Source organism: Trachemys scripta, chromosome 2, assembly GCF_013100865.1.
Source record: "Trachemys scripta elegans isolate TJP31775 chromosome 2, CAS_Tse_1.0, whole genome shotgun sequence".
NCBI classification, from domain to species: domain Eukaryota; kingdom Metazoa; phylum Chordata; order Testudines; family Emydidae; genus Trachemys; species Trachemys scripta.
In genome coordinates, this window is record NC_048299.1 from 197,649,250 (window position 1) to 197,673,722 (window position 24,473).

The following is a 24,473-nucleotide window of genomic DNA, read 5'->3' on the forward strand; positions in this document are numbered from 1 at the left end:
AATATTCTTCAAAGTTAATACACATTTTTTCCTGAATCTTCCTTACAGAAGATTTTGCAAACATAAACACTTACACATGCGAGCAGTACTACTGACTTTTCACGTGCTTTAAATTAAACACATGTGTAATTGTTTGCTAGATTGGGCCTAAACAAGTTTCTATTCTCCCAGTAAAACAATGAAAGGCGAAAGTAGAATTCCCTACACACCTAAAATATCTTGACTCCTTCATATAATCATAGAAATGTACAGCTGGAAGGGACCTCAAGAGGCTATCTAGTTAAGGCCCCTGCATGGAGGCAGGACCGAGTATATCTAAACTAATCCTGGCAGGTGTTTGTTTTTGTAGGGCTGTACCAACAGATAAGTATTATTGTGGTTCACAATGAAATCTTCTGATTCTTTGTTTGCCAGAAGCGCTAGAGTTGTCATTAAATGGTTAAACACAGTATGGTACATATAGATTAAGAAATACTTAACAAAATTAAAAGGTCAGATCCAACATGATGCAGCTGGAAAATGATACAAAGAAAAATATTGGAAAATTAAAGACAAGATTATATGAAAGATCACTAATTTACATAGAACAGCCTGGGTGCTATTAGAAATGTGGCAACGAGTGAGGAAAATAGATCATCTACCATCTGCAGACAATTAAACTCAAAACTGCTGCTGCATAATATTTTGAAATACCCCTCTGCAACACTGAAACACAGTGCTGTTAGTAGCTGCTAGAGTATTGTTGCTATTGGATTTAAAATATTATAATAGCCTTTTCTCTCTCATAATTAATGAAAGCCTCCCAATGTTGCAAGAGCAGAATAATAACCTCTCTTTCTATTTGGTCTGAGAATCCGAATCCTAGGAGATGCCAAAATGGTCACTATTCAGACATTGTAACAAGTTATATCAGGAAATACATTCTTAATATAATCAAGAATCACCACAATGTTGATAATTGTATAGTTAGCATGTTTTGGTGTTTTTCAACCTTCTCTTCACAGATTTTAATCATCATTTAGTTTAAAGAAAGAGCAGACATATGAAAGCCATTTTTGTTACCTGCATGAAAATCTATTCTGTTTTTATTTTAATTATCTTATCTCACATAGGAGCACCCTTCAGTCCTCACATTTGTATGTAGATTGAATATTCATAAAAATAACAGGAGCCTTATTTTGCAGCACCAGAAAACTCTTCACCATACTTAGATAAAAAGAAACATGGAGCCAATCCATCTCCCAGTGCAGTCAGTGGCAAGACTCCATTTGATTTCTAAAGGAGCAGGACTGGGCTCTTCAGTTATACAAAACCCGGTATGCTGATCTTAAAATAACATTATAATCATTGCAATCAGGATTTTTATATGATCTCTGAAAGTCATATTTAAAATAGGTTTCATTTGTAAAGAGCTGATGCTTACAAGAGGTTTGTTTCAACTGTTATGCATTGAGGATTTAAAATAATAGAATTACAAAGTATTAGCCAGATAAAGACATAGAACCTGCATCGGAATACACATGGGTATGGGTATATAGGGTTAAGGCCATATTTTGTAGGAAGTCTTCAAGTAAAAGGATATTTTGCACAAAAGACATTTTCTCCTCGTGTTTATGCTGACATTCCATTGACTTCATTGAGGACTACACGTACTTAAAGTTAAGTCCTTGATTAAGTGCTTTGCTGGATCAGAGCAAGAATGCTCTGCACCTTTCCCACAAAGTATACAAAAATGAGAAAAGCATCCAACATACCATGGATTAACTATTGCAAAACTCAATCCATGTTCTACCACAATTTCAACTAGAGGAATGTCTTGAGGGACACACAAAACTTTTGAATAATCTTAAATTGAGACACCTGGAGGGAGGGTGGGAAATAACAAAAAGGCTTTAAAGTCCATGATCAAGTCAAGTCCTGGTGGAATTTAGGAGAAAAACAGCAACCTGGCTGTACTGCACAGCTGTACATATAGATTAGTGTGTTTTACAGGATACATTTTATGATCCAGGCCCTGATCCAGGAAAACATTTAAGTATGTGCTTAACTTTAAGCACATGAGTAGCTGGAGTTTAGTCAATGGGCTTATTAATGTGCTCCAAGTTAAGTGCATATGCAAGTGTTTTTGGGATCAGGGCCTTAAAGCATATGACAGCTTGCAGGGTAGTAAGAACTGTAAATGGCTGCAACATTAGGTCTCAATTGTGAATCAGATTCTGCCACCTATATTCATGATTAATGGCTGAAGAGATTTTGCTCTATCTTTAAAAATCTTCAAATTTCAGTCCACAAGGATGATTTCAAATGCAAAATACAAATGCTTTGGAAAGACTGGAATACGTTAAAACAAATGTGATAATGGAGACTGTTTTGCAACCTTTTCTATGGGAAGCACAAGTGCCCGCTGTAATACGTATATCAACACAACCACACAACACAGCTATAGTTGTCTAATAACAGCACTTTATATGTATTAAAATAACCATACTAGGTTGTATAGTTACAAGCAGTGTAAAGCTTTACTGACCCAGGGAAATCACGGTCAGAGATCGAGCCTCTTGTCAGACAGGCCTCTCAGTTCCTCAGAGTAGGGGAAGTGTGCATGTTGCACCAGCCCTTTGGATGGGTCACACAGCACCCCAGTGTATGGTAGACCAATTCAGCACACAAGTGTAGACAAGGGTGTGGGGTCATGGCCCCCCTTCTTCCCCATGGCAGATGAGGTGATTTGCACCTCAAGGATAAGAGGTCCTGCTATTCTACTTCGCACTTGTGGGAAACCCAAGGGGTGAAAGGCTCACTGCTCCTTAAGCAACCTTGCCAGATTCAGGCATAATGTGACCTTTAAACTATAGATAAAACAATTATATATTACGTGTTAAAATATAAACAGACTCTGCATGTCATTATGAGCAACCAGTGAAATTGCTCTGATTATGTCATTGTAAGTTTAGTGGCCCAGGAAACAATGCTTTACAGCAGCACCTCATTAAAATTTGGAACATTTAGGATTGCAAAGCCCAACTTGGGAAATTCTTGTTTCAAAGTCCTCACCTCTTATCTCTCTAACAATCTTATAGGCTTGACAAAGATATTACAAAGTACTCAGAAATATGCTTTCAAAACATAAAACAAATTGACATGTGTTTAAAATAAGAGCTCCATTTTCTCACTTCCCTTTCAACAAATAGGTTACTTTGAAATGGTCTGTTGCTATGAAAGCAATTTCATTGCACAAAGCAATTCTCCTCTCAAAATGAGCGTTACAAATATTCCATCAAGTGGTCCAAATGATTGAACATTCATTAGCAATTACAAATAAAAATCTCCAAATGATTTAAAAAACGTGATTTGTAATAAAAAATGCATCTAATCATTTATCATGATTTGTGGTGTAAATTAATCAATTGCTGGATTCATTTATGCTACTGGAGAACAGTGTAGTGTTTTACTTTCCACTGAAATTCATCTGTTGTTCTATGTTTCATCTGATTAGAATGAAGATATTTGAAAGTTAGTAATTATTTACTAAGCAATGAGTTCAATAACTTGAAAACTAGGGATTTTTTTTTCATTTCCAGATATTTGGGAACTAGATGAGAAGAGTGACCAAAATTCCATTTATTGGATTACGGAGGGTGGCAGTCCACCCTCAGTTTAAGTTTTGAGGCACAGATGTGAGGGGCTACATGCTAATATTTCTGTTACTTCCAAATAATAAGGGTCTCATCTACCTTATCTAGGTATGGCGAAAAAAGGACACTTGTGGTTGCCGAATTGTAAAATCTCCACATGTTGATTCTGCATTATAACCAGGACATTCCATTGTGCTAAGCTACATGAAGTTATGTCGAGTCACTTAACCTGAGATGTGTGATCCTCCAAGAATGGATTATGACTGATAGCTTATGAAATATTTTTATTGCAGGCTGTCCAGGCACCCAAACCCTTCCTTTTTCTACCCTTCCACCTCTAAACTGCCATCCCCAAATTTTCTTTCAGACCTCTGTCTTGTCATTCAGTAGAGGTACTAAAGAAGTGTGGCTACACTCAGATACACACAAACCGCCCCCAGTCTCCAAAGCTAAAGCATATCACCTGAGCAATATGACTAATCTTTTCTACTTGGGGACCAGGATTATAGCTATTGCTGTCTGAACTTGTATCTCCTACTGGGCAGTATAATGTACTGGCACTGCAGTATAAAGAGCTGGTCTGTGAAGAGCCTCCACTTTTCTTTTATAAAGCAATTCAAGCAACAGAATTGCTTATAAGGTAAGAGTAATTTTTCACTATTCACGTGTGCAAGCAGCTTGTCAGTACTCTGCTATCAGCACTTTAACAGTCCTATTATATATACAAATGTCAAAAATACTTATTTTGAGATCATATAAAAACCACAGAGTATGTTTAAAAAGAAAACTTGTTCATGTAGGCAACTAAAAATGTATAATAAATTTTTGCTTTTGTAGACAGCTAGACATGTGAGTGATTACTTTAAAGTACAGTGTCAAGTTCAGAGATGTCCTTTTAGCCAAGTAAACATTTCTGGAGGTTTGCATAAATGTATGAAAGAGAGGTCAATAGATTTACATCCAGAAAATTTGACACAATTTAATCATACCTTTTGTGGCCACCCTGACGCAGTCAATTTTGGTTTCCTGTGTCAAATAAAGAGGAAAAAGGTCATTTCTTGTGCTGTATCCAAAACAAAGAAAACCATCTATTGTTCTATTTTTAAACTGTTGATAAGATCTAAGGAAACTGTCCATTCTTTGTGTTTGATCACACATTTAACAGTCTCCAAAATGACTCCAATGCACTTTTCATGCTATGGACAACTAAAACACAATACACTTGGCCGTGTGCCATCAATACTTCACTTAACATTCACCAGAAGATTAAATAAATGTATAGGACATGATGTATGCAGCCTTTTTTCTTTGGTGATTCATTGACCTTAGGAGATTTTTTTTTCTTCTTACAAATACAGTACTAAGCATCACACTAGACAATTTAAGAAAGAAAATAATCAATGGTGTTCACGTTTCTGTACTGCCAGTGTACTGTGAAAAAGTGGCCATTATGGTATCTGTCAGAAAACATTTCTAGGCTGTCAACGGAGATAGCCAAAGCTTATCAGGAATTGAAGGGTATGTCTGCCCAGGAAATGGAAAACAATTCCAGGAAGAATCAGCCAGATGAAACATGATCTGCAAGGGCCTTTGTACATACTTCTCATTTCAGTTCCATCTACTTATTTTCTTTTACGGGGGGGGGGGGGGGGGGGGGAAGAGTCTGTTTCTAATTTAGTCAAGACAAGCAAAAGTGAAAATGGAAGTTCAAACTACTATAAACCAAGGTAATGTGATTGGACAGGCCAAGAATACATGTGCTATGAAAACAAAAATCAAGTTTGGCTTGATCTTAACCAAAGTAGCCACAGCATTTTCCTCTTAAAAAAAAGGCAGCTAGACAGAAACACAGGCCTTAGTATTAGTAAGCATTAGTAAGAAATGAAAATAAAGCAGAACGGTGGTATTAGTGGCAATGATGCGGTATCAGACCCACCCTCCATTGACAAAAGTATGCGGTTTCCTCCTTTCCCTTTTCTGTCGTCCTTAATAATTATGCAACACTGGTTATGAAACTGTTATTTTTTAAACTCAATTTGTTAAATTTCATTGTTTCTTCATTCTCTCATTAGCAACTACATTGAACAATACAAAGTCCAGAACCAACCATCTGTTTACACTCCAATATTGCATAAGACAACACCTGTCATAAGACTTACCCCATTGGCTCTGCTAGCAGCTTGGAAATAAATGCTGTAGCTTTTATGAGGTAGAAGAGGAGTGTTCCAGAAACCACTGTAGGTTCTGTTATCACCAATTGTAAAAGGCTGAGCAGCTTGAAGACTGTTGGCTGGAAACTCTGCAGCAAAATAGTACTGAGAGTTCAAAAGCGAAGCATTCTGGAAGTGAATGGGCACTGGGTAGCATTTCAGGATTTCAGTTGTCTTTTTAGTCCTGCGAGGGCGCTCTTCCTCAACAACTATTTGATAGACACTAAGAAATCCGAAAAGAAAGAATGAGAGAAAATATGGGTTATTTAAAGACATCTGGATCAGCCAATTCATTATCAAATCACATCATCACACCAACAAATATTTATGGAAAAGGTGATGACAGCTTAAGGCAAAGGACATAGTATAAAAACACACTGTCAATACTCCGGTCTAGAAATTTATAGTACACATCCCCTTCTCCTCCCAAATAACCTCATTTCTCTTTGGAAAATAAAATTGGCTGTGAATATCTAAGACTTTTTACATGAAAAATAATGCAGAATACTTCCTAGTTGGAACATACATAGAAACATATTTGATCAGTATTAAAATGGTGAACAAGAATTTTGTTTACAAAAAGTAGATAAGAGGTTGTGGATTCAATCCTTTAACTTATTAACTTGCGTAAAAAAAAGCACAACTATCAATACAGATGAAGAAAGGCGAGATAAATAGAAAAAAAAAATCAGCCAGGGAATCATAGTTGCTTAACTGTTGGCATTACGATTGCTTATGAAATATATAATAAAGTGAAAATCTGTTTAAAATTTTGGTAGCAGATTTTTATTGAGCAAAAAGAATATACTTTTTAATGGCTAAAGTACAAAATTTGTTTTACATTTATTTTGTTAGTGATATTTGAAGTTGGGTAACTCTGATAACAGTGGGGAAACAGAAATCCCATTCACTAATACAAAACAGAAACAAAATAGTAAATAGTCTAATTGCCTAATCCTGCATAAACTTTCTGTTAATAGTGAGTGCATAAATTCCCATAATTGTATAGTTGTCATAATTTTGATTCATCAAAGCCCTTAAACACATGTTTAAAGCTAAGCATGTGTTTAAGTCCATCTGTATTCTGCAAAGCAGTTAAACATGTGCTAAAGTGCTTTGATGAATCAAGGCCTAGAAGAAACTGACCATCTTCCTCAAATGTAAAAGCTCATGGACATTCAAACAGGAACCGAGGAAACATTATTTCTGAATATACATGAAAAGAGTGAAATCATAACATTCTTATAATTGTTCAAAACAGTGAGACAGTGCTTCCAAATTTCTCGAATGGGAAACCCATCTCTCTAAAGAGGATTTGGTGGTAACTTTATTGGTTCCCTGAGGCCTAATGACTCTTGATCATTATTCATCTCCATGAGGAGGACGGTGATCATAGATTGCAGGAAGGGAGTTGGTAAGGCTAGCTAGAGTATTTTTAGGGTAGCTAAAATGTAATAATTGACTGCATATTCTTGTGTAGTTTGTATGTATTAATACATGAATTACATTTTAAGTATGTAACTGCTACAAAGCCACAACATTACATATGGTTTTGGAAGATACAGTCTCCCTGATAAATTAAGATACCATATTTTGTTCTGATTATTATTATTAATTATTTGTATTGCTATAGCACCGAGGAGTCCTCGTAATGGACCCCATTGTGTTAGGTGCTGTCCCTGCCCCAAACAGCTGATTACCAGTTTAAGACCAGCCCTTTTTTTAAAAAAAAAAAACTGGTCCAGCAAACATTTGTATTGGACCACCAAAGGATTTCTACTTCTAGTTGGTCACATTTTAAAATCACATGACTGATTACAATCTTGCTTTTCCCTCAACTTAATTTCTGACATGATTTAGCAACTGATATGAGTTTCTATAGTTAGAGATCATTGCTTTATGCTACTTGGAAGTTAGAAATTCATGCCTTATACTATTTCAAAAGGTAAGTATCCATGGTTCTCAATGATGTCTGACATGCTGTTACTGATGGACTGCAAAGCTTTCGACCTTACACTTGTTCTGGCCCTTCAGTCTAACAGTGCTATTTCTGCACCAGTCCAGGACCAAAAAATCCAGGACCTTGGGCCAGGCTAATTTTAAATTCCTGCTTGAGTTTTGTTTAAAATAAATATTCTTTTCATTTTCCACACAGCAATTATAACTGGAAATTGTAAATGTTTTTAGAAACAAAATTGTCATTCACATGTGTCTTTACTCTGGCAAATTCGTATCAGTCATACTACATGCACTACTCCACGAATATTACATTGTCAGTGCTTTTCGTCTATTCATCTTCAGATACATTAAAGAAAGAACTAAGTTGACTGGAGCAATTTCCAACCCAAAATGTCATTTCAGCCTTACTCCACAAGACAAATTAGATTTGCAAGCATCCAGACCTCAAATCTATTTGCTCTTTAATAATTTAAGAACTGAAAGGTCAAGCAGCTCTTTTCTGCTCCCCTTTATCAAAGTCCAAGTGCTAATGAAAAATATCTAAATCCTATCTGCTGCCCAATTTCCACATATTGCTGTCTCTCTGTTGTAAATTAACACATTATAAGCACCTGAGTCAATGGCAACCTGACAGAACTTTATGAGTAATGTTTTATATTTGTATAAATGAGATCATCTTGCTAATGAATTTTTAAATTCACCAATTACAATTACAATCCAAAACCTTGCTCAAAATCTTACTGTTAAAACCGCTTTCTTTTAATATGTAACAACTGAATTGCTAATGCTGAAAAGGGATCTTAAGGTTCAAGCTTAGTGAACCGAACAAGCACTGAATCAGAACTCTATTTTTCCTCTAAACAAATGGAAAATATGACTAATATATTAATGTTGCATTATTCATTTTCCATTCATACATCTACATTTTAACTAGAATAAAATCTACCTACCTATGATAGGAAAATAAAACCCACACTGAAGTAGACAGTGCAAAAAATATACTAGATATTGGTATAACTAAAACTGAACTTTCTTGAGGAATGAAATTTAATTTTAAGTTTAGTTTGTGCTATGCTTTTCTACTACAAAACTCTAAAGCCTCTGTAAGTAGAATTCAAATCTCATTTTAATCAAAATGACACAATATTTAATCTAGAGAAGAGCATCTGAGATTTTTCTTTAATTAGAGGATTCAAATGTTATGTACAATTTTGAAAAACGTGGGGAAAACAATTCTTGCAATTTTGATTTTTTTTAATACCCCCAAAAGGTTCCAAACTTAAAAAATTAAATTATATACATTATGGTCTTGTGTGGACTTTTGGGTATTGTATAAAATACTTATTGGTTTGGTAATTTTAATGTATTTGGCTTCTCACAAATGTATTGAATTATGGGTTGCTTAAACTAAAGTAGACACTCAAAACTTCTCCTAAATTTCTAAATGTTACCAATGAAAACCGAATATCAAGTATAAGAAGAAGAGAAAGAGGTTAAACACAGCAACTTATATTATTGAGAATATTCAGAAGAATGAATTAAAGAAGTAGGGTAATTCATTAAGGTAATTAAGCACACACTTAATTTTAAGTGTGTGAGTTCATGTGCTTAAAGTTAGGCATGTACTCAAGTACCTTGTCGAATTGGTGCCTTAAAGCTTAGGTGTAAAAAATCAAATTGTAATTATAAAATAATATTACAAAGCAGCAAACTTATTCTGTACTTATTCCACTCAAGAAAGCAGTTTTGATACCAGTATGAAACTACGGATCCTTAACAAGTCTTTACAATTTACCAGTCTAGCTTTATATCACCTGAAAACTATGGAGCTACCAGTTCTAGAGTTCAGTCAAAAGTAATTCCAAATTAAAAAACTTAAGCAATTAATATTACTGAATGTCATTTTCCAATTTCTTAACCTGCCTCAATGTTTTTAACTAGTTGAATCCATCAGATTTTTGTCTGTTTAGAAGAAAGATGTTCCTGTAATTAAAGATGTGCATATTTAAATTCCTGTCACTTTTGTCCGTATGTCTGAAGTAAAAAGAGGAATAAGATGATTTACAAAAGTTACAAGTTCCATAGGCTTTGTCATATCTCTATGTTCATAGGATGGTCGGTGCCCCATGACAAGCAGGAAAGGGACTAAAAAAATATAGTATTTAGTGCTAATCACCTGTTGAGTCTTGAACAGAATGATCCCACTACAACAAAATGATGGTACAGGAAAATGGTGTTTTTATTGACTTGTAATGTAAGTAACTCAAACCTTCTTAGCTCCTTCTAGGCAGCCTCTCTGCAGTCACTTGCAGCAAGTCTTTCCTCATCTTGGGCCAGCACGGTTACAGGCAACAGCAGGAAAACTGAAGTGTTTTATTCAAATCTAGGAAAGACTAAATCTCCCTGTATTTTATAGTGAGTGTCAGAGGGCTAATGGTATATTTCACCTACATTCTAGTGCGAGGAGTCATAGGCAGAAATACCTCAATAGCTGTAATTGAGGAGATAAAAGAAAGCTCAGTTTGAGACCCTAGAGATACTGCCAAAAGTTAATTCTCAGATGGCCTAAATAAGCTACATCTTCAGAGGCCCAAGTCCATTGGGGATGGCATCTAGTTTTTAATACAAAACCCTTAAGCCTTTTTATGACTGCCAAACTGTTTCGCATGGATAGTCGCAAAGACTTAAAAGTCACGGTTTACAAAGGGGATTTTCTGGCAAAAATAGATCCAAGCAAAGCCTTCCTATGCATACAAACAGGAAATCCCTAAGGTTCGCCTATAGAGGAGTACTATATCAGTGGAAAGTAAAGTTATTTTGCCTGTGTATTGCTACAAGGGCATTCATTACAAGAGTGCGACCAATTATTCGTCTCCCAAGGGCCCTGAGAGTTAAAATGCTTATTTACTTAGATGATATCTTAGTTGCAGAAGAGTCACAGGAGTTCTGAAGACTGCATATTCTGGCCACAGTTCATCTGCCATGAATTTTAAGGTTTCCATTAAATACAGAAATATTTATATTAGCCCCTTTTCCACGTTTAGACTTTCTAGGATTCAAAGTTGATGCCAGGATCTTGGCCCTGAGCAACCTCTAAGAATCCAAAAAGAAATTTGTAACAAATTAACATCAAAGAAATGATGTCTGCTCCTTCTGTCTCCAGAATTAGCACAGCTACTGAGGTCTCTGGTAGTTTAGCTCACCCTCTTCTTTATGACTCTATTACAGAAACATCTTGATGAAAGGAAATGGGAAGCAAGCCATTGCCTCTTAAAGGCTGCTTGGTTACAAAGTCATGTTTGGATAGTTAATCTGTTTATAGAAGGTAAACTGGCTATGACACCTGCCAGAAGTTTCTCTGAGAACAAACTAACAATGCTAAGTGAACTTCTACTTGGAAAACCCTAGACAGATTACAGAGATCTCAGGACAGCCACATGCCAGATCTCAGACAAAAGCACATAGTCAGAGAAATTTGGATGCTTTGCTTAACCAGGAAACTAATAATTCAAAATATTACGAAGACAGGGCAGAGAATATGGTCACTAACAAATTCCCTGTGGTCAAAAGTCAATTGGATAAATATCTGAATCTACAGATATTCTTCACATAGAGCCAATTATGCCAGATTGTAGTTGAATGTCTTTGCCAGGCCTTACAAACCCCGAACTCTGAATTTTTTTCCCAAGATTCCCATTTACAGCTAACATAGGCAAAGATTCATTCTCACTTTTCCTTGGACAGACCCACAGTTTTTCTACTTTCTTTCTCCTATAAGTGTACTCAAAGAAGAACTAATGTAAAACAGGCTTGACTAATATTTCTTGATCCTAATGACACATTGTCCATACTATAGTTTAATTCTTTCCTATAATTCCTGACAGATGTATCCATAGTTCTGGGGAACTAAGCATACTGATGCACTGACAGAGATCAGGGACTCCTTAGTCTAGAACTCTAACAATAACATACCTAATTATAATAGAACCTTTGCAAAATGCAGGCTTTCTATCAAACGCCTGCTTTTAGGCTACATTATCATAATTTATCACTCAGGTTGCTGTAGCTCCCAAAACATGAATTTGTTTGTGGGCAAATCAAACCTAGGAGGAAAAATAATCCTTTTCATGAATTAGGCTACCAATCACTGATTATTTGGAAAGTAGAGTGAAACCTGTTTAACAGGTAAGTGGCAGAGGGCAGTTTACAAGCATTCTCAAAACATACAGTATGCCACTGCACTGGACTCATTTTTCCTGAGGTCCCTTGAACCGCAGTTGCCTCACTTGCCAACCCAATGAAGCACAAATCTGAGAATTCTTTAGTAATATGTTGCTAAATCACTTAGGGTATGAATGATGGGGTATACAAAGCCCACACTGGGCTAACGAAGGGTTGAGGAGCTGCTCTGGGCTCAGCCAGACCCGCCCCGCCCCGCTTGCAAAAGATGCACAGGCTGGGAAGGAGGAGATAAAAGGGAGCAGAACAGCTCACTTGTGAGCAGGCCAGGGAAAGAAAGGATCTTTACCTTGCAGCGCCTGAGGAAAGGCAGGATCTCTCATTACCAACTGCCTGAAAGTCCCTCTCTGAGGGAAGGGAGGAGCTGCTCCTGATAGACCTTGAGAGGGAGGCACAGACTTAGGCTATGTCCTCTCACATACTAACCCAGTCTATTTGCGTGGATTCCCGTGTTTTCTTTAAGGACTATCCCTGAAAAGGAGAGACTTGGAAATAACCTGGCCAGAGGCCCAAGGCACAAGAGGAAGCAGCTGCCACCCCAAGAGGGAGAGAGTTATCATGCCATGCCCGACTGCGAAGAGGTGCCATGTAGTAAGCTGATCCCCTTCACACTTTCCTGTTACATACTGCAAACTTTGGACAACAGTCAGGTGGTAGGAAGTGGCCCAGGCGAGGCAGCCTTAAGGTGCTGCTGGGTGTCAGGCCCTTTTATCACTCTCACAGGGCAGCTTTGGGCCAGAGCCCAGTGGAGTGGGAGGGCCTGGGGTCCCATACCATACCCCTCTCCACGTCAAAGGGCCTAAGACCCTGAACAATGGGCATCACTCCCCACGAGTAACGACCATCACCGTAGGTCTTCACTGAACAGTTAACACAGGCTGTTACTTGGGTTTTAGCCCAACCTCCCCTACCATCCATAAAAAAATACTGACCTGGGATTGGAAGTGCTAAGCCTGGGCTAGCTGAACTGGGTGTCAGTTTTGGGGGTTAGAATCTAGGCTCCAGTTTAACTCAGGCTGGAACCTACCCACTTTGCAATGCAAGCTAACTCACTCACGTGCTGATGGCCCTCCCTTCCCACAATTTCCCCCGAAGCACAGACAAATTCTTCTGCATTTGACAAAAGAGACTGGGAAAGAGACCTAGAGCATCTCAGCACAAAGAACCACGGGATGTGCTCCCAGACACACATGGACAAGTGCATAAACCAGGGGTCGGCAACCTTTCAGAAGTGGTGTGCCAAGTCTTCATTTATTCACTGTAATTTAAGGTTTCACGTGCCAGTAATACATTTTACATTTACAGGGTCTGGCGCATGGAATCCCAGCCTGGCAGCAGGCTGAGTGGGGCTGGCGGCTGGAGCCCCAGGCCAGCAGTGGGCTGAGCCGCTCAGCCCACTGCCAGTCTGGGGTTCCATCCGCCGGCCCCTCCCAGCCGGGGTCCTGGCCACCGGCCCAGCTTTCCATCCATCCAGGCCGGCAGCGGGCTGAGCAGGGCCGGGGACCCCAGGCCAGCAGCAGCATGCCACTGTAAATCGGCACGCGTGCCATAGGTTGCTGACCCCTGGCATAAACAGTGAGGACACATTAATGTGTAGAGCTTTGCTGTGGGGATGCCAATCACTGGGTTAACTGTGCAGTGAAGACCTAGTCTTAGGGCCAGATTTTGCTACCCTTATTCACACTGAGTAGTATCTGACTACTTGAACCATGCTTCTGAAATCAGCAGGACTACTTGCTGAATGAGAGCATGAGTAAAAGTTTCAGAATGTGGCTGTATGTCTTTATTGTCAACTACACTTGCAGCATCAGAGACTTAAGCTATGTCTACACTTAAAATGGCACCGCAGCACAATGCAGGGGAGATACTTAGTACAGCGATCGGAGGGGTTCTCCCACTACTGTAGTAAATCCACCTCCCTGACAGGGGCAGCGAGGTCGACAGAAGAATTCTTCCGTCAATCTAGTGCTGTCTACCCAGGGCATTAGGTTGGCTTAACTATGTGGGTTGATCTAATTTTCTAGTGTAGACCAGCCCCAGATTCTAAAATTGATACCCAATCCCTCACTGGTCTGCCAGGGTCTCAGAACTGGTCATCTTAAAAAACATTGACCCCTGATGAAGAAAAATCTTGATGGGCGCACACAATTTTTCTATCTGAGAAAACAACCTCAAATACTAATTAGTTTCAAAGATGTAATATTATAGTAGTGCCCAGTCAGAATAGGGGACCCTTTTGTTACAAACACAACAGAAGACAACTTACACTCTAAGAAGTGAAATGAGTAATGGAGGATAGGGTGAGAGGGATGCACATGAATCTCTGCAATTACTACACACATTTACACACTTGGAATTGTTTTCTTTTAGTTATAAAAATATAAAGTAAGTGCAAGCTAACCTCATCTGCCTCTCGAGCCATTAATAACTGGATTATTTTGAATGCATACTGAGACAAAGGGGGGAGATTTGAGGGAGTAGATTGTAGTGGTAATTTTGTATACTTGAAGGGAACCACACACTTTCTCTCCACAATTATATATTCATAAGAAGGACATACAAATAGTATATCTTCATTATATACCGTTTCCCACCTTCTGAGCACACATACTCAAATCTCTTGCTTTGTTATGGTAAAGGTAAGCTCTCTTATTCATTCATTCTTTCTTCACCTGAAGGAAGAAGATGGTGTCAAAGAACTCAGGTCACAAGGATTAAAGTGCCCTTAATCACGTCCCCTTAATCACTTTTGAGCCACTCAGATGTCCTCGACATGACTTGTACTTTTCATACTTTCTAATGAATCCTACAGCTTTTGTTCCTTGTACCTCAATATCCCAAGTATCAGGGAAATGTGTATTTTTTGGGATAGATTTTCTGTTGCCCTGTGCTTTGTGTAGTCTTTTAAACCAGTGTAAAGTACGTGACAAGCAGACTTAAAATGATCATGGCAGTGGATGGCAGCATTATACACTAACATTGTACTGATACAAATAACTACGCGTGGCCACAGAGTATCCTCAAGCCTATATGTATAAGCTGCCTTAGACTTGCTCATGGGGCAACTGAACATTTGCCTGGTGAGTCAGCGATTTTCCTAGGCTGTAGAGCTAGCTCACCATCATCTATGTTGAATCAATGAAATTTAGCAAGTTGTTACCTGTGAAGCTCACGGCAGTAAGTGATGAGCTGGGGAGTGAGGGCACCAGAGATCTGCTAGTGTATTTTTTACCAGAGGAAAAGTACCGAGTGAGGAGGTGGTGGGTGTATGGCTAAGTGGCTATGGGTTTGCAGTGAGTGACCATAGTCATAGAGGAGAGAAAGAGACCCAAGCGAGATTGAAGGGATATGATAAAAGAAAAACGGGTAGGAAAGGAGTAAGAAATAGGAGTGATGAAGATGGAGAAACAGAATATAGAAGGAAGGAAGGAGAAACCAGAATATATCAAAAGAAAGAGGAAAAGGCATAAAGGAGAGAGAAGAAAAGAGAACAGGACACTGAAATTATGAAAGGAATAACCCATGATATATGATAGGAAAGGAAAGAAAGAAAAAATGGAGTAAAGGAAGGAAATGAAGTTAAAACAAAAGCAAGGGAGACATAGTAAAGTTATATTTTAAACAATATACCCTACAGATAGTTGACTGCCAATAAGTGACAATATAATACAATACACATATAGAACGTTCAATCATATTTACCTTCAGAATGTATCAGACTGTGTAACGCCAACAGACCCCTGTTGTCGGCGGGCAGGATCAAGCATGGGACCTCTGGAGCTAAATGCATGAGCTTCTACTGCATGAGCTAAAAGCCATATAATGGCCCTTAGCTAAGGCTGTAGAGCAGACTCAATCTCTCTCTCTCTAAGTGGTCTCGGTGCCACCCAGGAGGTGTGTGGGTTACAACTGCACCATGGCATATATTTTTCAAAAGATTTTCTTGGGAAGTTTATCCAAGAATTACCCCCACAATAGTACCCAGGATGACTTATTTAATACTTTCTGGGCTGCTCAATATATATATATTCACAGGGCTCCTCACACCTGCTAGTCCACCTGTCCACAAATACTTCCCTGAGGTCTAGCTCCCTTTTAACACACAACACCAGTCTATTTTTGGATTTGTATTGTGTGTCTAAAAATAAATAAATAAATAAAAACCCCACTCTTTTTCCCCTTAAGGGAGACAAAGTTCTGTTTGTGTTTATCAGGCATCTTAGTCTTTCAAATATGGTTTGGCACAGAAGGTATTGTAATCCCTACACATAGACAAGGGCAGAATGGAATTTTTGGTATGAGAACATTAGAACTCTTACCTGATGCTGATCTAAAGAGACAGGTGATTACTCACAAAGTGAAACATAATGTGGCATTACTACCTTCCAACAGAATTACTTGTTCTAAAAATCAAAGATAATTGTCTATTTCAAGGCAATGATGCAAGTTTATGTACTATGATCTTTCGTATGCAATTGCACACAGGTTAAGTAGGCAAGTCAGTGCGGGTTGTTTGTTTAGTTTTACCTCTCTAAAGTCTTTACTCAAACTACATACAAGCTAAGAACTCAATCCCACAATGTGATGAGCGCTTTACCCTCGGTCCAGCAAAGCACTTAAGCAGTTAATTTTAAGCACATGTGCGGTCCCACTAATTTGAATGAGTCCAGGATTGAACCCTAAGTAAAACAGAGTGGGCTTTAGCTATTCAGGGCCTTCTGAAATTTACATGGTTGTGAGGATGTAAGATTGCTCCCACTCCCTTGTGCACCCTACCCTATCACAGCTTCAGGTGGAAAAGAATGCTCATGGAGCCACTATTCTCCAAAGCAGAGCTTTGTCGGCTGGCATGTTGGGGAATGAGGAAGAAGTGGAAGTAATCTGCACCTGGTAATCTATCTATGAAGCTAAATGATATGGCACTCATCCCTATATCTGAGTTCCTCTTGATCATTATTTTTATCCCAACAAATCCCTGTGAGACAGTGAAATATTATCCCCATTTTGTGGATGGGAACTGAGACACCAGGTAGATTAAATGAGTTGCCCAAGAGTACAAAGGAAGTCTGTAGCTGAGCCAGAAATAAAACCCAGGTCTCCTGGATCCCATCTAGTTCCCTATCCACTAGACCATCCATTCAACATTCAGGGGCTACAGAAGATTACTTTTCCTGGAAACAAGGCAGAAGCATGGAAGGAATTGCTGTGGAGGCACAGTTACAAACTGCCCTTACACAGCTCTGCGTAAAGGAAAGTCTAGGCCTTACACCATTATCCTATGGGCTAGCCAGTGGGTATACAAACATAAAAAGGGAAGAAAGTTGTAATGCAGTTATACAGATTTTGGAGTGGGTACTTGTGCTGGTATCAAAGAATTAATAGTCTATTCTCAAGCACAGAGCTTCTTCTGATCTGTTCTGCCAGTGACCTCTATCTTTAATTTGATTTTTTTCAGCAATCACCTATTCATAGCAGAGATACAGATATTAGTGCTTGAGCAGACTCTCCCCTGAGCTGGAATGTCAATTATGCCCAAACTATGTGGATGGTTTTATGATGAAAACCATTGATCACCAAAGTTGTTAAATTTCAGGCAACAAAAATGACTCATTTTCCCCAGTCCTGTTTACTACTATTCATAAATAAAAAACTGTTTACATTTTCAAATCCTTATTTAAAAAAACCCTTCCCCTTCATTCTGGTTTACACCAGCTTAAAGATGAACAACGGGCACAGCACTGAATGTTCAGATTTTTACAGTTCTCACACTGTGGAGGTAGTTAACACAGCTCAGGAAACCTCAAATAACTTGCATACAAAAAACATATGACAAACTAGTCTTGTTCATAAAATGTAATAATGAAAACAGATACCTGGTCTTGCACAGACAATTTTGTTAGGTGCTCCACATATTTGATATCCTAAATAGATCCACCAGGCTGAATATTCAATTTTCCTAAATTTAATTTCTCTTTGTCCTGGTTTGATCAAGATAAGTCAAGTCATACATTGCTTGGGAATATTAGCTGGGTACTGTGAATGTATTTTGTATTCTCTCAACCATAACTCATTATAAGGAACTTGCTTGGCATCAATAAGTCACTCCTGCCTTTTTTGTGAGCATGTGTGACTCAATACTCTGCTGCTAGGCTATTTAGTGATAAAATCTGATATAATAAAATATTAATTACAGTTGAAAGGTTGGGTGAGAAATATGAACTCAATTACAGTCCCATATTGTGAACAAAGGGCAGGGTGAAAAAATCCTTTAGTTATAGAGGTTTTAGATAATTAAAGAACAACTTGGACATTAGAATCAGGCTGAGAGCTTCCTAAAAGGCAATCTGCTATTAATCTTCACATCAGACATAGAATTTCAAGTAAATTATCCCTGGACGAAAGATCTTATCTGCTGATATTTTCCTAACTAATTTAAAGATTTCTTTATCTGTGCATTTAATTTTTTTCCTTCAAGTCATCATATTTCAATAATTTAAATTATGTAACAAATACAAGGACAAACCAATTATAATTAAACATCAAATATTGTACATGCTATCCAAAAGGGTCACAGTAAATGATATAAAACGAGCAGGCTGATGCTCATTGCAGAACTGAAGCAAATGTGGTTTTGCCTTCTTAAAAAGCCTGATTACTTTGTAAAATATCGATAGTAGAACATTACAGATTCAGTTTAGGCCACTTAAATCTAAATCATGGATTTATAAGGACATAGGACCAGAAGAGACCTCCTGAGTGATCAAGTCCAGTCCCCTGCTATTCCAGGCAATTCCAACACTAGCTTGAGCAAAATTGCACTGCCAATTCTGAGCCTGCAGAAATGGTGGCCCAATTAAAGATTTGGACCTTCAAAGTGGGTTTTCAAACAGATGTGACAGTATACTAATGGCCCACCTCCCCCACAGTCCACAATGGAAAATGAATGTCTCTAATTTTCCAATAAAAAAAATACAATATATGTTAATATAACCTCTAACTTGGGACCCTATGATGCAATCTGATCTATGCAGAAGGACTCTCAGTTCTGTAGAGAGAATCATTGATGTCAGTGAGATTTATGCCTGGGTGCAGAGTCCACTGGCATTACGAGGCCTTAATAGAATATGGCTAGATTATATGGCATAACTATGGGCAGAAGTTACCCAAATCAGTTCAAACAATATAACATCTAAATCCTACGCACATAAGTGAACCATGAGTAGGGCCTTACCAAATTCACGGTCCATTTTGTTCACTTCACGGTCGTAGGATTTTTAAAGTAGCAAATTTCATGATTTTAGATATTTAAATTTTAAATTTCACCGTGTTGTAATTGTATGGGCCCTGATCCAGAAAGGAGTTGGGGGGGGGGGATTGCAAGGTTATTGGGGGGATGGGTTTGTGGTACTGCAACCCGTACTTCTGTGCTGTTGCAGGCGGTGGCATTGCCTTCAGAGCTGGGCAGCTGGAGAGCGTCAGCTTCTGGTTGCGAGCTCAGCTTTGAAGGCAGAGCCGCCGCCAGCAGCAGCACAGAAGCAAGGATGGCATGCTATGGTATTGCCACCCTTACTTCTGCACAGCTGCCTGCAGAAAGGGGCCCTCAGCCATCAGCCGCCACTCTCTGGCCTCCCAGCTCTGAAGGCAGCAGCACAAAATTAAGGGTGGCATGATATAGCATTGCTATCCTTACTTCGGCATTGTTGCTGGTGGGGCGCTGCCTTCAGAACTGGCCAACAGCAGCCACTCTCTGGCCTCCCAGCTCTGAAGGCAGTGAAGAACTAAGGGTGGCAATACCATGACCCCCCTAAAATAATCTTGCCAAGGCTCTGCAACTCCCTTTTGGGTCAGGACCCCCAATTTGAGAAACGATGGTCTCCCCTGTGAAATCTGTATAGTATAGGGTAAAAGCACGCAAGAGACCAGATTTCACAGTCCGTGGTGTGTTTTTCATGGCCGTGAATTTGGTAGGGTCCTAATCATGAGAGCCATGTGATCTTACCTACTATTGCAAGCTGAAATGTGTCATTATGTGATAAAGTAAGATTTTTCTTTTCAGAAAAATGAATACTTGACACTTCAGGGTTTTAACAATGCTTTCAATTTCAATGAGATTTGCTGAAACTGTGGCAGTAATTATAGGAACCAAGCCAAAAAATATGTTTGTCATGAATTTACATTTGTGACACTTACAACAATCCAAAGAGCAATCCAAAGCTTTCTAATCAGCTTTATGCTCTTTGCTTAACTTCCCTTTTAAAGGAGAAGAAAAAAGGCAAGTGTATAAATACAAGTAGAAAAATGCACCATGGTTACGGCAAGCAAAGTGCTTTATCAGCCAACATGACACTGTTTAACTCACAAGTTTTCAGGTTGCCAAGACCAATTTACAAAACAACCAACAACTATGGAGTAAGGGGCAAAGTCTTGTTGTAAATTAAAAACTGGTTAACCAAAAGAAACAAAAAAGCAACAGCTAGGATTATTAGCCTGGAAAGGAACTGAGGTAGAGGACTTGAATGAAGTATTCAAATCACTGAAAGCCTGGTGGAAACTGATCGGTTCTTTCTTTTTATTCTGTCTCACAAAAGGAGACCATGAATGCTCAGTTATATTAAAGTGCAGATCATTCAGAAGACACAAAAGGAAAAACAAAACAAACGGTCACACAAATTTATGACACAGTGGTGCTGTTCTGAACTCTCAAATGTTTGCCAACATTCACAAGATGGGGCAGTCAGTTTGACTACTTTTCATGCCCAAGGAGGCCCAGGGACAACTTCAGACCATGAGATCCATTGCTGAATAGACTACATGAAATTCCATTAGCTCAGCCTGAATAGTGCAGCCAGTGCATTTCCTAACAAAAAAGAGTCAGTGTCATTCAGGTGATCAGCCTCTTTCCACCTCCTTCCAACTACAGAAGCTAGAGAAGAGGGAGAAGGACCCCATCAGGTCTTCTTTCTTCAATGCTGTCCCCCTACCTCCACAATGTGGGGGATAGAAGGGACTAGACAAGGACTCACTTTTCCTCCCCTCCAACTGTAGGAAGAGAAAAAGCATTCAGGGTCTACTAAGAGAACAGAGGATAAGTTCCAGCAATCAGCTGTGAGGCTCTCTTTTTTCATTAATCTAAATAGGATGAATGTGCCTGGTCACACATCCAAACCTCCAGGATAATTAATTTTGAGATCTATACACATCTCTAGGAAATACCACTTTACGCTGTAATCAGTTTAAGGAATTCACCCTGAAATCTCGAGGTCAAATAATTACATATTATGGCTGGATTTGGGAAGGGGTTGGATCATTTGAAGACTGCAAACAAAATCTGTGGCAGTGCAAATTGTGGTTTAAGAAATAAAGTGATGGTCTTAGGGAAACAGGAAGTATCTTCAGTCCCAGATCATGCATAAGTGACCGGTTGCATTATAGGTTTTTTTTTTTTGTTTCCCCACCTTTCTGGTAGTAGACACAGTAAGAGATGGGATACCACCCATCAAGATGAACTGATGGTACTGTTTCTCAAACAACATGTTTTTTAGACCTTTTGATGAAAGTTACTATAGAAGAACAAGTATCAGAGGGGTAGCTGTGTTAGTCTGAATCTGTAAAAAGCAACAGAGGGTCCTGAGGCACCTTTAAGACTAACAGAAGTATTGGAGCATAAGCTTTCATGGGTGAATGCCACGAAGAACAAGTATTAATATCTGATGTATCTCCATTATACTCAGAATGTGCAACCTATAAGAAACAGACTTTAGTAACTGCTGCTTTACTTCTGTGCTTTTCAACAACTAAAACTATTACAGTGATGCAACTGTGCTTTGGGAAAGGCACATGAGATACGGAAGCTTTGCAAATGCTACAACACCCAAACCTATAGCTATGGGAAATTGGACACATCATGTTTAAGCAGAAGGCAGTTATTAAGACATACATGTAAATGCAAAATAATGCACATGCAGATGGACCAAACTCCTTGCGTACCATAAAGAAATGGAGAAATAATTTCAAAAGCAGGAGCCTTGCTAATAGATTTTCAAATGTAATGTTAACACTGGAGCACTGAGCCTATTTGCCATTCCACATTTATGCTGGAGAGTTCTTCTCAAATTAGGCAGAAGAATTAAATAACCAGATGCATCAGAATTAGCAGGCCATGAGTAGAGAAGGAACACTTCTCACAAACCTCCCACCCCCCTTCAAGGCTGTTCTCTAATTTGCTATGCTGTGCTGTAACATAGAAAAAAGGGACTTGCTTGCTCCAGCCCAATCCCAGATGTCTACACTACAGTTTTATAGCCCCACAAGTCCAAGTCAGATGACATGGGCCAGCCCACCTGTGTTTAACTGCAGTGTACACATATTCACAGCTTCCCCTCTATTCAACTTAGGGCCATATCATAGTCTCTGTTTCCACAAGTAGAGAGTATGGGGAGCCAGTGGATCCCAGCTCAGGAAACCGGAATAGGAGATTGGGGCATCTCTGTGGCATCATTCCCCTTTCGTTTGAGTCTAACAATGCTCCTCTGTGGAGATTCTGCAGGGCACTGTCCAGCAGCATGGAATGAGATAAGCAGGTCCAGGAGAACAGCTGATCTTTGAGGCATTGTCTCCTTCCTCAGACTCGCATGTCTGCTGTGGTAAGTTATTGCTGACTTTGTATTCCTTCTCTGCAGGCAGGAACACAGGAGGAGCAGAGGTGTTTCTGCCAGCATGACCCCTTACAGCTCTTCCCAGCTAGATGTGAGCTTGTGCATAATTTAGGATCAAAACAGCTGTTAAATACAGATGAGGTTGTAACCTTGTGCTGCTACTGCCCTGTAATGCTAATCCTGAAAACAGTTTTTACTCTAAAGGTTAGAATGTAGTTAATCCCTTTACCCCCATCATATATCTCCACAGTAATCTCTTCCCAAATTCAACACTTCTATAGTGCCTTAGACATCTATCTTACCATTCTCAGCATCTATGTTAAGATGAAGCATTTCTATTGCTCCTTTCTAAATAGTACATGCTGTCAGTCGTACAGCTCAGTAAGTGGCTGTAATGTTTCTTTATGTCATTTAATGTAAGCTGGTTTTGCAGATTAGCTCTTACTTAGCAATGTTTTACTGTCAGGACACTTGGAAATGCCATTGATTTCTCCACCTGCTTAAATGAACAGTACTGTGAAAAGAAAGTTTTTCATATTAATGTTCAGCAAAATGAAACATTATTCAACATACAATGGTAATGTTTCATTGGGAGCACATTAATCGCTAATTTTTTCTCCCTTCACATAGAGTTTCTCCTCTTCTTCCTAATTTTACTTGTGATCAAATGAGGACACTGACTTGTTTGCTTGGAATGTCTGCTCAAGATGCTACTTTAATACAAAACAATTATATGAAATAATGTTTTTTAGGTTAAAAGTGATGAAATGCCAGAATTTAATTTGCTCCTGCAACCTTAATTCTGCCTCCTTACATGTTTGTGTTATGATTCAATCTTTAATTTTAATTACATGATGCCATATTCTTTCCACAAGATCTCTGCAAGACAGTGAGAGTAATTAACCATTGGAACAATTTACCAAGAGTCATAGTGAATTCTCCATCACTGACAAATTTTAAATTAAGATTAAATAATTTTTTTTTAAATGTATGTTCAAGAAATTATTTTGGGGAAGTTCAATGGCCTGTGTTATACCGAAGATCAGACTAGTTGATCACAATGGCCTCTTCTGACCTGGGAACGTATGGATCTATGGAGACAGCTCCTAGCAGTTGAATAAAAGGCGGTGTGATTGGTTTATTCATACCAGCCTCCAAAGAGATGAAGAAGTGTGCACCCTCCCCTAAACACAGGAGGCACAATACCTTTGTAACTTCCCTGGAGCGATGTAGTGATGTGAATCTGCATTGCCCTCAGTGCGGGTCCACGGCTAACTGCCATCATCTAGATCTATATGCACGCCAAAAAGCCTGAACCAAGCTTTACATACTGATGCTGGGCACTGCCCGTCAACCTTATTCTCATTTAGAAATGGGGCTCTCCTGAGGGAAAGAACCTGTCAGATTCATAAGCAAATAGGTGTTTGGTGGCCATATTTTAATATCCTTTTGAACATATCACAGAAACTCGCACAGTTACGCATGGGTGATATTTTCTAGTCAAGAGATTCAGGCCTGGAACTGACAATCTGAGCTCAGCCCATGATCAGGGAAGACTTGTGCTGTGCCTGGCTGATGCCAAGGTTATAAGTCCAGCAAACTCTGTGAGCACTCTACTCACAAACACGGCACTCTATCACTAATGAAAAACTAAATAAACACTTAACAATTATTTGTAGAAGACAAAGTCCAGGGTCTACTGCAGTATAAAAATGTGCCATTGTAGAAGGACAAATACCTATAGGAAATTCAGCCTAATACTCAGTAATTATTAG

At 38.9% G+C, this 24,473-nt stretch overlaps 1 protein-coding gene across 12 annotated transcripts in view; it reads right to left on the minus strand.

The window, feature by feature from the left end:
- PTPRM (protein tyrosine phosphatase receptor type M) overlaps positions 1-24,473 on the minus strand; it is a 690,156-nt gene that overhangs the window by 238,674 nt on the left and 427,009 nt on the right. For all 12 annotated transcript variants that reach the window (XM_034762641.1, XM_034762634.1, XM_034762636.1 and 9 more), the window contains exons 12-13: positions 5,795-6,068; positions 4,625-4,661 (exon numbers count right to left, since the gene is read on the minus strand). In XM_034762641.1, coding sequence (XP_034618532.1) covers positions 4,625-4,661; positions 5,795-6,068 — 311 coding nt within the window. The remainder of the gene's footprint in view (positions 1-4,624; positions 4,662-5,794; positions 6,069-24,473) is intronic.